The sequence below is a fragment of the Boleophthalmus pectinirostris genome, unplaced genomic scaffold (assembly GCF_026225935.1).
Source record: "Boleophthalmus pectinirostris isolate CB_2022bp ecotype Guang Dong unplaced genomic scaffold, ASM2622593v1 HiC_scaffold_21, whole genome shotgun sequence".
Classification (NCBI taxonomy): domain Eukaryota; kingdom Metazoa; phylum Chordata; class Actinopteri; order Gobiiformes; family Gobiidae; genus Boleophthalmus; species Boleophthalmus pectinirostris.
Genome location: NW_026571175.1, coordinates 2,821,576 through 2,833,918, shown reverse-complemented (window position 1 = coordinate 2,833,918; position 12,343 = coordinate 2,821,576). Strand labels below are relative to the sequence as shown.

Genomic DNA, 12,343 nt, shown 5'->3' with positions numbered 1-12,343 from the left:
ACAGGTCATATCTGTGGAAAGGCAACTCTGATCAGAGTACAAATGCATGTTTTTAAGTAATGTTTTTTACCAATAAAAACACTTGGACTGAATAAGAATAATAATAAAAAATATATATCTATTTTTTATTTAATCTTTTACAGGTATTTTTATTGCTCAGAAATACCTGAAAAACATGCACTCTGCATAATGCACGCAATGGTGCTCACCTCTCCATAGATTAGACCTGTATCTTGGCCTTGTGGCTCCACCTGTTTATCTCCATAGAGATGCAGCATGACCAAACAACTGTGAAACCTTCATTCACTGTCATTTATCAGCGACAGTGGCTCAGTGGTTAGAGCAGTGGTTCTCCAACCCAAGTTCTGCTGTTGTGTCCTTAGACAAGACACTTCACTCACCTTGCCTAGTGTGAATGGTGCGTGTATGTGTGAATGTTGGTAGTGTGAGGGGCTGATGGTGCAGACTGGAAGCCTTGCTTCTGTCAGTCTGCTCCAGGGCAGCTGTGGCTACCGCTACAATAGTTTCTTGCGAAAGTATGGAGTGAATGAATAATGACTACATGGTAGTGCTTTGAGAGACTTGAACAAAGTGTATTACAAGTGTAAAAGGGAAAAAAAAGTCTGTAGGCAGCTTTATTTTCTTGTTAAGAAAGTTTGATTTGATAAAGTGAATTTATCACAATTTAATATCAAATGTGAGATGTGGGAAAAAACTGAAAAAATATGGTTTTGCACAACTCCAGAACAACAATTGTATTATTGGTGACTGAAAATAAAAATAATAGAAAGTTTGATACTTGAATTTAGTCACCTTGTCCTCATTACCCTAATCCAAAAAATAAATAAATAAATCATTTATGTCAAAATTGCTGTCCTCTTTATGAAAGTGAAAGTGTTACTCAGGTGTATCTTTAAAAGTAAGTGCAGTCCCAATAAATTCCTCAGGCTGTTATGTAAAGCGGCCTAATGCACTAGTCTCATTATCTGTCCCTGGCTCACCTCGTCACTGTCCATTTAAAGATGCACTCTCATTGGGAGGCAGAAGCTTAAACAGCCAGAGAGATCAGGAGTCTAACCCACAACCGTCTTATGCAAGGAGACAGACTAACCACTCTGCCACAGTAACACAGGGAGCACATGCATACATTTGAAGAGAATTGCACAAACATTATGTTTTAGATTGAGCATTGCCCATGCTAAAAGCAACCTACGCACTTCAAATGTGTACACAACAACAAGGGGGTAATATGTTTCTACAAATATTTCAAATGCTTTGAAAATGCAAAATTAGTATGTCAAAATAGTTAAAAAGCAACCAAATGAGTGTAAAAAGTCCTCTGATATAAATGTCTTTTGTTTAGATGCAGAACTGGTTGGATACAAAACATTTAAAGAGTCATTTTTTGTAGACTTGACTTTTTAAACCATATTATAGTGAGTTTCTCATTTACCCTCTGAAGTTGTATTTGGACTGATTTTTTGTGTTTTTGTTTTTTTTTTTGTTTTTTGTTTTTTACTTAATTCTTATTTAGTTTTTCAGCAATAATACAATTATTTAAAATCAATGCAAACATTTCAATTTTTAAAATAATATAAGTTTGTAACAAAAAAGAAATAAGCAAGCAACAGGGTAATAATGACATAATTAAACGTCCACTCTTTATGTATCAGGGACAATTATAAAAGAAGCCCCATGTCATCTCTACTGTATTAGCAGAGGCATAACAGGTTTCCAGCGCTTAATAAAAATGGGTTTTTGAATCCTTAAAGAATAGTTTATCTGCTCCTTTTGGTATACTGTATACCCCACACTTTCTGAATCCATATGTTATAAGAGGGAGGATCTGGTTTGAGCCATCTGATGGTTATACATTTTAAAGCAGCAGTAAGTAAAATATTCAAAAGGTATTTTCATCTTGTGTGCCAATACTTGCAGGTAACACTCCTACAGTGTTGGGGAGTAACAGATTACATGTACCGGAGTTACGTAATCAGAGTACAAATTATGAGTAACTGTATTGGTTTACAGTTACTGTTCCAATGAGTGGTAATTCATTGTCTAGGACTAAACCAGGTCTAAACCAGGTCTAAACCAGGACTAAACCAGGACTAAACCAGGACTAAACCCAGACTAAACTAAGACTAAAACCAGGTCTAAACCAGGTCTAAAACCAGGACTAAACTAATACAATATGACACTAACAGTAGGATGGACATCATTTAAAGCAGCAGTGATCTCATATAAAAATAATTTCTCTATCAATAATATTTTTAATCTGGTCAAGTAAAGACTGAACAAACGAGAATTTGCAGGATGTGGTTGTTACATTCATGTAGTTTTAAAAATCATGACAATATCAAGTAATCCAAAGTATTCAGATTACGTTACTCACTTTAAGTAATTTAATGGATTACGTTACAAACTACATTTTGGGGTATGTAATCTGTAATCTGTAGGGGATTACATTTTAAAAGTCAGCTTCCCAACACTGCACTCCTAGTAATGCCACTACTGGAGTAGATGGGATATGTTGATTAAAAATAACTTTAAGGGCATCAAAAACTTCCCTCCAAAACAAATCCAGTTTAGGACCAGTGTTGGGGAGTAACAGATTACATGTACTGGAGTTACGTAATCAGAGTACAAATTATGAGTAACTGTATTCAGTTACAGTTACTGTTTCAATGAGTGGTAATTGGATTACAGTTACTTTGTTGGAATAAATGGATTACATGGTGGTATTTTCCTGTTTTTACATTTTGGGCTAAACCAGGACTAAAACCAGGACTAAACCAGGACTAAACCAGGATTAAAACAGGACTAAAACAGGACTAAACCATGTTGCATGGACCGTGTCTCCTCCTCTTCTATCAATAATATTTTTAATATGGTTAAGTAAAGACTGGGCTTTTTAAAACTTCTTATGTGAACATATCCTCATCTTTGCTACATTACAGCAAATCAAGTAATCCAAAGTATTCAGATTACGTTACTCAATTTAAGTAATTTAACAGATTATGTTACCTACTACATTTTGGGGTATGTAATCTGTAAAATGTAATCTGTACATTTTAAAAGTCACCTCCCCAACACTGTTTAGGACAATGCCAAAATATATGTGTGTGGTTATCATTGACCACACCACAGTTTCTCCAGCATAAGACGGAATGTACTGGACCCATTTTAGCAGTTATATCTGGAGTTCTGAAAAATCTGGTAACAACTTTCCACTTGAATTCTCGCCAGATGGTTGAGTTTGTAACAAGATGTGATTCTGTACATATCTGTTCCCAGGAATCTACTGATATATCTTATTATCATCTCCGCTTCCCATCTCTCTCATATATATTGGATTTGTGCATGTTTGAGTCATCTATCAACAGTGTTGGGGAGTAACAGATTACATGTATTGGAGTTACGTAATCAGAGTACAAATTATGAGTAACTGTATTCAGTTACAGTTACTGTTTCAATGAGTGGTAATTGGATTACAGTTACTTTGTTGAAATAAATGGATTACACAGCGGGATTTTCCTGTTTTCACATTTTGGGCTAAACCAGGACTAAAACCAGGACTAAAATCAGGACTAAACCAGGGCTAAACCAGGACTAAAACCAGGACTAAACCAGGGCTAAACCAGGACTAAACCAGGACTAAAACCAGGTCTAAACCAGGTCTATACCAGGACTAAACCACATCTAAACCAGGTCTAAAACAGGATTTAACAAGACTAAATCATGCTGCATGGACGTGTCTCTTCGTCTTCTATCAATAATATTTTTAATTTGGTTCAGTAAAGTCTGGGTTTTTAAATTTTCTTTTATCAGGCAAAACATTTTATGTGAAGATTTCCTCGTCTTTGCTTCTCTACAGCAAATCAAGTAATCCAAAGTATTCAGATTACATTACTCACTTTAAGTAATTTAATAGATTACATTACAAACTACATTTTGGGGTATGTAATCTGTAATCTGTAGGGGATTACATTTTAAAAGTAACGTTCCCAACACTGTCTATCAACACCGCAGTCCTTTTTTTTTTTTTCTTTTTTAGTTCAGTATTACAATTTAGACTTTCCAAAATGCAACATAGTGATCCACATGTGTCATAGATTATAACTATAGCGCACACACACGCACAATAGGTCTTAAAATACAAAATAGTGCAGAAGTTGCTGGTTAGACTCCAAGTTTCCTCCTCGTCCTTCTCCCCTGAGCTGGTCCCAGTGGCTCTTGTTTACAGTGGAAGCAGAGTTATGTAAAGTCCGGGGCGTTCCTGCTCTAATTCTGCAGCTCAGAGGGAATCCTGAGCTCCGGGAAATACCTCCTCAACTGGGACTGCTGACAGGGCGGGGCTTACGCAACAGTCTACATCTCCACTCCTTTCTCTCTGTTTTTCTCCTCTCTTTTTCCTCTCTCCTTTCTGTCTCTCTGTGGCTCTCTTTCTCTGTCTTTCTTTCTTTCTTTCTTCTCTTGTTTTCTTTCCTTTTCTCTCTCTTCGATTCCCCTTCCTTCTCTACTTCTCTCCCTCTCCTCCCCCTACACTCTTTCGGGGAGACCTTGGGCGTGCCGGGGTCAGAGGATTCACTGTGTTCGAGGAAAAGCAGAAGTCACAATGCAAACTGTGCACAAATGAAAACTGCAATTTGAACAGAAGAATGATGTTTTCAACTTGACTGGAAAGAAGATCTGTATCACAAGAGCAGGACTGTGGCCACTCATCTGAATAATAAGTCATAAAATAATTGTTAGTTCATTCTTCACAATCACATTTTTTCCTAGCATGTGTTAAATCGTTCTTTAACCCTGGTCAAAATTGCAAAGAAACTAGTTAAAATAATGTAGCTAAGGAGTAAGAAGCAATGTAATGAAAAAGGCCAGATAACACTTGACTAATTATAGCTTTTGTTTTGGGTCGACAGTGTAATAAAATACACCACAAAACTGCAGTTCAGAGGGGACAAAATAACATTATAATGGAGTATAATTCCTCAAGAGCCCGGAGCAGAAGGCTCGATTTGAAAGAGAAATAGTGGTTTGGTTTACGGGCTTGTTTTGTGAGTGGATGAATGGGTGTTGGCTGCTTTCTTGTTGTCAGCGTCGTAAATGTTCTTGTTTGGTTCGAGGCTTTACAATGGCTGCGGTTGCCAAGTAAACGGAGACTTGTGTTCAGGAGCTGTAATGGTTTAAGTAAACAGTGACTTATGTTCAGGTGCTGTAAAGTAAACAGTGACTTATGTTCAGGTGCTGTAAAGTAAACAGTGACTTATGTTCAGGTGCTGTAAAGTAAACAGTGACTTATGTTCAGGTGCTGTAAAGTAAACAGTGACTTATGTTCAGGTGCTGTAAAGTAAACAGTGACTTATGTTTAGGGGCTGTAATGGTTTGTACAGTGCTGATCATCAGAGTCACACTGTCTCTATTTACAAACAGTTAAAGGTGCACAATGTAACGTCATGTGGAGGGTCAGCCACCTGCTTGCTTGCTTGGAAATTTCACAACCATGTCTAGAATGTTCCACAGTATATTAAACATATCCATCGTGTATTTATTCAATTTTAGGCTTTAACTTTCAAAAATATACTAAAAAACAACCTGTGAGCAGGGTCGTTCCTCCACAGATTTGTAGCTTTGGCTGATAGTATCACCTCATTGTCTCCGTGGAGGTGGATAAGTTTAATACTGTACTGTGGGAGATTCCAGACACAACAATAACATCTCCATGAAGACAAGCACGTGGTAAACCCTTGATTGGAAATAGTTACACAATGCACCTTTAATTATGTCAACATTTGCATAAAGCAGTGACACTTTAACTTTTTTAGTTTTTTTAAGCGTGACCCTTTAGTGACAATGGAATGAATTTTATTGTATGTATATTTTTTTCATTTTGGTTTGTTTTATTGAAACTGCACTGAAAAACTGTGGCCTCCTCTTGCTTAGTTCAATGGAACAGTTCTTTTGCCTCCACCTCTCTACATAACACCATGGAGATGTTATTGCTATGTCTAAAATGTTCCACAGTATGTCATTAAACTTATCTCTCTTGCTCTTTTTTTTTTTTTTTTGCTTAACAGATCTGACCTGTCACATGTCCTGGTCACGTCACCTTTTGGTTTCCATAGAGATAGATAACTTAACTGTGGGACATTTCATGCAAAGCAGTCCATAGTCCATTTGGTTCTGGTTTGTCTAACATGACCTCTCTTTCTTTCTCTTCTCAGGTGTGTCTGAAATCAGCCGCCGAAATGTTGACAAGTCTCAGAGCCTGAAGAGGAAGAAAGTAGTTGCGGGCAACCAGCTCAAGAAAATCCCCAAATCTCCAGTGAAAAAACCCTTACAGTCAAAGCCATGTGACTCCACTGGCCAAGAAACGCCATCAGACAAAACTACTCCGCTGTGCTCCTCTTCCTCATCAAACAGTCCCATCCACCACCCTACAGCGCCAACTAGTGGACAAACAGATATCCAAAATGTACCGAGAACTGAAAAATCCCCAAAAGAAGGAATTCCGGAACTAGATCAGATTATAAAAGAACCGAAATCACCGGAATCATTTAAAATTGAGAAGGTGTCTTTAGAAACATCTCAACCTTCTCCAACTCAGATTAACAACACGCAGTCTCCTAAACACGAAGAAGAACCTTATCATAGCAGTGCGCCGCTAGATGTTTTGCTAAAAGCTATGGAGCCGGATTTTAGCACATTAGCAGAAAGGAAAAATCAGCCAGTTGCAAAAGTTAGCGCACAAGCCAGCATCGGCGAAGTCCAAGCTATGCCTACGCTTAACGTCGGAATCCAATCTTCACACATGCAAACCTATTACATTGACAAACAAGGGAATTTTATTGGTATAGCTGCGCCGATACAAGGAACAGTGCAAGCAGGGACCCAGACTTTGCAAAGTGGGACTCATTTTATACCAGTTGCGAATCCTGAAAAGCCAAGATTGCAAATGAGTTTTAACCCAGGGCCAGTGGCAATAACCCACGGATCAAATGCATTACCGCAAAGCCAACCGCCAATAGTCCAAACTTGCCAGTCTTTATCCGCAACTGTTCCTAGTTCTATCCAGGTCCCAGTAACTCCAGGAAGCAACCAAGTTCAAATGGCGACTGTGATGAGTTTCGGAGATCAGATTTCCAAAGACCAAAAGCCGAAGAAGCCAGGAAAATACGTTTGCGAATACTGTAACCGAGCATGTGCCAAACCAAGCGTGCTGCTAAAACATATCCGATCCCACACAGGGGAACGCCCATATCCGTGCGTGACCTGCGGATTCTCGTTCAAAACAAAAAGCAATTTGTACAAGCACAAAAAATCGCACGCGCACGCAATTAAACTTGGGCTGATGGCGAGATCGGAATCAGGAGGTGGTTCGTTATCCCAAGAGTCGGAAAAAGGAGGAGGGACGCATTCGGAGGCGGAAGATACAGGGGAGAGTGATGAAGAAGGTAGTAACCATGAACTAGAACAAGATTTGACGCAAAGTAATATCGTAGCAGTTTCTGAAAATAGTTTGCAATGTTTAAACCAAGCTGAAGTTGATCAATCGAATGTGGTTGATTCTTGCAAAATTCAAACTCAGAAATCTTACGAACCAAAAGTTACGGCTGCGCTTCCAAAAGTTGTTGTTTATCCTGTAAATGTTTCACCCTTGAGAGCGGATAGCCCAAGAGTTACTATGGCAGCACCGGAGCAAGCAGCGGCACGTCAACGCGAATTCCAGTCGGCAAGTTTGAGATCAAGTGTCACGGTGTTGTCTTCGCTGAAAGAGGTTGATGGGACGAATGCGTCTATAGATGTAAGTGAGGATGAGGATCAACAATGCAAGTCTCCACTACTGGGAGGGCATGCACAGCTCCAAAGACAACAAGCAACCGATTTCTCACAACAGCAGCAACCGAAATGCCTGCTTAGTCCGAGAAGCTTGGGTAGCACCGACTCAGGATACTTCTCCAGGTCTGAAAGTGCAGATCAAGCTATGAGTCCACCAAGTCCTTTTGTAAAAATAACCCCACCTGTAGAAATTGACAAAAATGTTCTTCCAAGTATGCCACCGATTGTTGCAACAGTAATGCATGTGCAAACTGACCTAAAGTAAGACCAATAGAAGGGCAGATGAGACCACCGTTAGAACCGAAAGCATTGTCATTAGAAGAACGTATTTCCAAACTGATTTCTGACAATGAAGCGGTCGTTGATAATAAACAACTGGATAGCGTCAAACCAAGGCGAACGTCTCTGTCAAGGCGAGGTAGCATAGACTCTCCCAAATCATATATTTTCAAAGATTCTTTTCAATTCGATCTTAAACCGATGGGGAGAAGGTCCAGTTCGAGTTCTGACATCCCAAAATCGCCATTCACACCCACAGACAAGTCAAAACCAGTATTCTTGCTCTCTGTACCTTCGCAGTACCCTCCAATGGACTGCTTGCCAATAACTAGAAGTAACTCGATGCCAACTACTCCGGGACACTCAGCTTTGCCAGTTAATGTACCACCGCTTCCTCACCCATTACGAATTTGCCAGTCATTTGATGAGAAAATTAGCCCACTCAACGATGATGTCTTCTCTTCTGCACCTCCAACGCCAAATCCAGCAATGCATGCAAGAACTTTGGTTCGACAAGTAGCCGTAGAAGATTTTTCCACAAGTCATGACGGACATGTTCTTCCAACTGTGAGGTCTATGGACGAGGGATATCAAGGACCGCCAAGTAATATGACAGAATTAATGCAACGTAGCAGATCTTTCGAACACAACCAAGATAAAACCAGGAAACCGCTGCAAAACAAAGGCACTATGTACGAATGTGAAACGTGTCGGAATCGGTACAGGAAGTTGGAAAATTTTGAAACACATAAGAAATTTTATTGCTCGGAATTGCACGGGCCAAAAAATAAACCAGCTAAAGAGGTTGAGCCAGAGGTTTTCCATGTACATATGCAACAGTCAATAATCTCAAGGTCTGCGTCTGGTTCCGGAATTATCGATCAACAAACGTCTTTCAGGAAGCGTAGAATGAAAATGAAAAGCGTAGGCGATGAGGATGACCAGTCCCCAACAGATACGGTCCCGCCTTGTTCGGTTAGTTTCGATTCAGGACAGTTAACTACTGCAAACCGGACATTTCCTCCCCATGCGGTTATTGTAGATGTGCAACCGAAAAACAACCAAGCAAAGCTACCTCAAATTCAACTTGTAGCAAGAGGTACATCTGATGCAAGACTTTCGCCGATACGAGAGACGAAAATTGCAAATAAAGGGGAGTTGCAAAGACAAGGAAGTGGGACATCAGTTATAAGGCATACTAACTCGTTAAGTCGACCGAATTCATTTGACACAGAATCAATGGACAGAGCATCTCCAGTGGAAAATATGGAAAAAGATCTTGCAAATAAGCCCAAAGCTGACCAAGTAGCAAATATTTCAAAGGATGCATGTCATGAAAGTAAATCTAAAAGTGGAGATTTTGGGAAAACAAGAGTAACACAATACAGTGAAGGAAAAGTTGTTGAAATTCCAACTACTCCTGTGCATCAGTCCCGACTTGTACGTCAAAACAACATTCAAGTTCCTGAAATACTCGTAACAGAAGAACCAGATAGAGAGACTGATTCACAAAACATCGATCCGTCAGACAAGTCAACCGATCAATTTAACTGGCCGCAAAGAAGTGAAAGTTTGTCAAAATTACCTGCAGAAAAGTTGCCACCTAAAAAGAAAAGAATCCGATTGGCGCAAATGGATCAATCTTCTGGCGAATCAAGTTTTGAGTCAAGTTTGTCCCGAAGTCTAAGCAGAGATAGTAGTTTGTCTCGTGGATCGAGTATTTCGGCATCTTTTGACAGAGAGGAGACTTTACGGTCAGAAAGTCCATCAAGAGTGGAGTATATTAACAAAAATTCCGATTTACAAGGCTTGCCTGCAGCTTTTAACACATTAAATGTCCCAGGAACTATGCGTCGTGCCGCTTCGGAACAAATTACTTGCACGCAACCATCTGTGGAGGTTTCAACTGAGCATCGAAGTAAGTCTTTTGATTGTGGAAATGTATCGCCAAGCAGGTCTGCGTCTCCAATTGGTCTGCCAAAAAGCACTTCGCAAGTACCGCTTATTGAAAGAAGACGTGGTCCATTGGTACGGCAAATGTCACTGAAAATCGGTCCTGAAAGCCAACAACCTGTTCGTAAAAGTGTCACGCCGCTTGAAAAAGTAGCTAACGTTTACTCGCTGTCGCAATCAAAGCCGCAGCAAATTCATATCGCCAATAAGAATACAACAAGTCAACCTTTTGTGCTGCAGACGGGAGACAGGCCTTTGCAAAAGAATGAGCAGCTTGTGCAGTGTATAAACTTGGGTAGTCCAACGTTACAACCGCAAATTCACGGGCTTCCGCATCCCTGGCATCAGACATCGAGAGTTCAAATTTGCCAAAAAGCTCAACAACCTCTCAATCAGATCCTAGTTTGTCGGGAAAATTTGCAAAACAAGCCAACAGACAAAGGACGACAAGGCTAATTTTGTCCCTAAGTACCAACTTCCATGCTCGAATCTTAGAGCCAGCCAAACTTTTACATTCTCAAACACGCAAGGAACTCAAATCGCTCTGCCAGTTTTAACCATACCTATTGCCAATCCGATTTTGAGCACTTCGAAATCTTCAGAAATAATGCAAAATGTCTACGTCGCACAACAAGCTAGCCAGCAAACTAGTGAAACTCAGTCACAAGCTAGTGCCATACCGCTACCGCAAATTTTGATAACGCACGAGCAAATTAACCAAGCTCCGACAAACAAAAATGTCGTAATGTCAACGCAGTCTATTGAAAATGATGCAAAGAAAGAGAATCCGCCAAACCCGCCAGCTAGCAGTCCAAGTAGCAACGCAGGGCTAGTGTCTTCAATTGGCCCAATACAGTGCACGCAAAAGCTAGCATCGGTAACGCTATGCCCGCAGCAAGAGCCGACCGCTTCAAGTAAACGTATGCTGTCCCCGGCGAACAGTTTAGATATATACATGGAGAAGCATCAAAAACGCGCTAAAGACGAACATGGAGTCGCTTGCCTCACGGATGGAAGATCGATCAATTATCTCAATTCGAAAATGTCCGAAGTTACGAGGCAAAGAAAACTGATGCTGGTTCGACAAACTTGCACGACCGAACCGGCGGATAGCCCAATAGAAACAGAAGCGCCTCCGTTGTCACCGCCAAAATCTGAAACTGAGAAAGAAGGAGAAACGAACGAAGACGACATTAAACCGATGTCGCCCGATAGCGCCGGAATTGAAAAAGAAACATGTACAATTATACCAGAAGAGACTTTGAATACCACAACCCAGTCTATGCCCGTTTCAAAGACTCAAGACAAAATTGAGGAACAAAAATGGCTTCTGGCGAAATCTCCTATAAGACCTTCCAGTTTTAGTAGCGGACAAGTGAAGCTAACGACGTCTGTGTCAGTTGTTAATACTAAAGACAGCCATCGCTTGTCATTTCCAAGTCTCAAAACGACAACGACGTACACGTGGTGCTTTTTGATGAAGAGGAAGTCGATCCACGTACAGCAGACGGATTTGAAGACGTCGGCCTATTCAACGTGGTCCGTTTCGCCCAATAACCCAAACCCGCTGGGGCTGCCGACCAAGGTGGTGATGTCGCTGTTTAATTCGAAACAAAGCTCCAAGAAAATCCTCTACACTTCGGCCATAAAGACGAGTGGGGTCAAAGATATTCTGTCCTACTCTGGGAAGCTGAAGGACGTCATGCCCAAGGTGAGAAAGGTTGATGAATGCAGCTGTTGGTAACAGTTTGAATGAATATTTTAATTAAGGGGTATTTTATTAATAATTTCACAATTAGTCTTGTTTTTGTCTCCCAATTTTTTACTGTGATTGGTCAAATTTTTTTACCAACCTCAATTTCCTCTGCTTCTCTTAGCAACTAGTGTCTTTTCTGGTTAAGTTTGCAGCTGTTTGTGCAACAAATCTTAGACAAATAATTGTCTAGTTCTATATAAGCAAAGCATACCAAATATTTATACATTCTTAATGGGTTACAAACCTCTATACGAGTAGTTTAAACTAAGCTGGAGTACAGATCAGAATTCTATGCTAAAATTTGAAGATTTGTTTCTGTGCAGATTTTTGTAAATAGGGCCAGTAATTACAAAATTTAACGTAAAGTTTTATCAGGATTCTGTTTCATATTTGCAACACCATTGTGGTAATAGTTTGGTTCATTCAGTTACAGTTTGAGTTTTAATTTCCAAAATGTTACTTCCAAGTTCCAAACGATAAGTCTTTAATATCACATTATTTCTTTATAACAAA

The 12,343-nt window shown here is 40.0% G+C and overlaps 1 protein-coding gene across 1 annotated transcript in view; it reads left to right on the top strand.

Annotated features, from left to right (window-relative positions):
• hivep1 (HIVEP zinc finger 1) overlaps positions 1-12,343 on the top strand; it is a 94,310-nt gene that overhangs the window by 67,602 nt on the left and 14,365 nt on the right. The window contains 3 exon segments of the mRNA XM_055157086.1: positions 6,228-8,096; positions 8,099-10,512; positions 10,514-11,785. Of these exon segments, the coding sequence (XP_055013061.1) occupies positions 6,228-8,096; positions 8,099-10,512; positions 10,514-11,785 (5,555 nt within the window).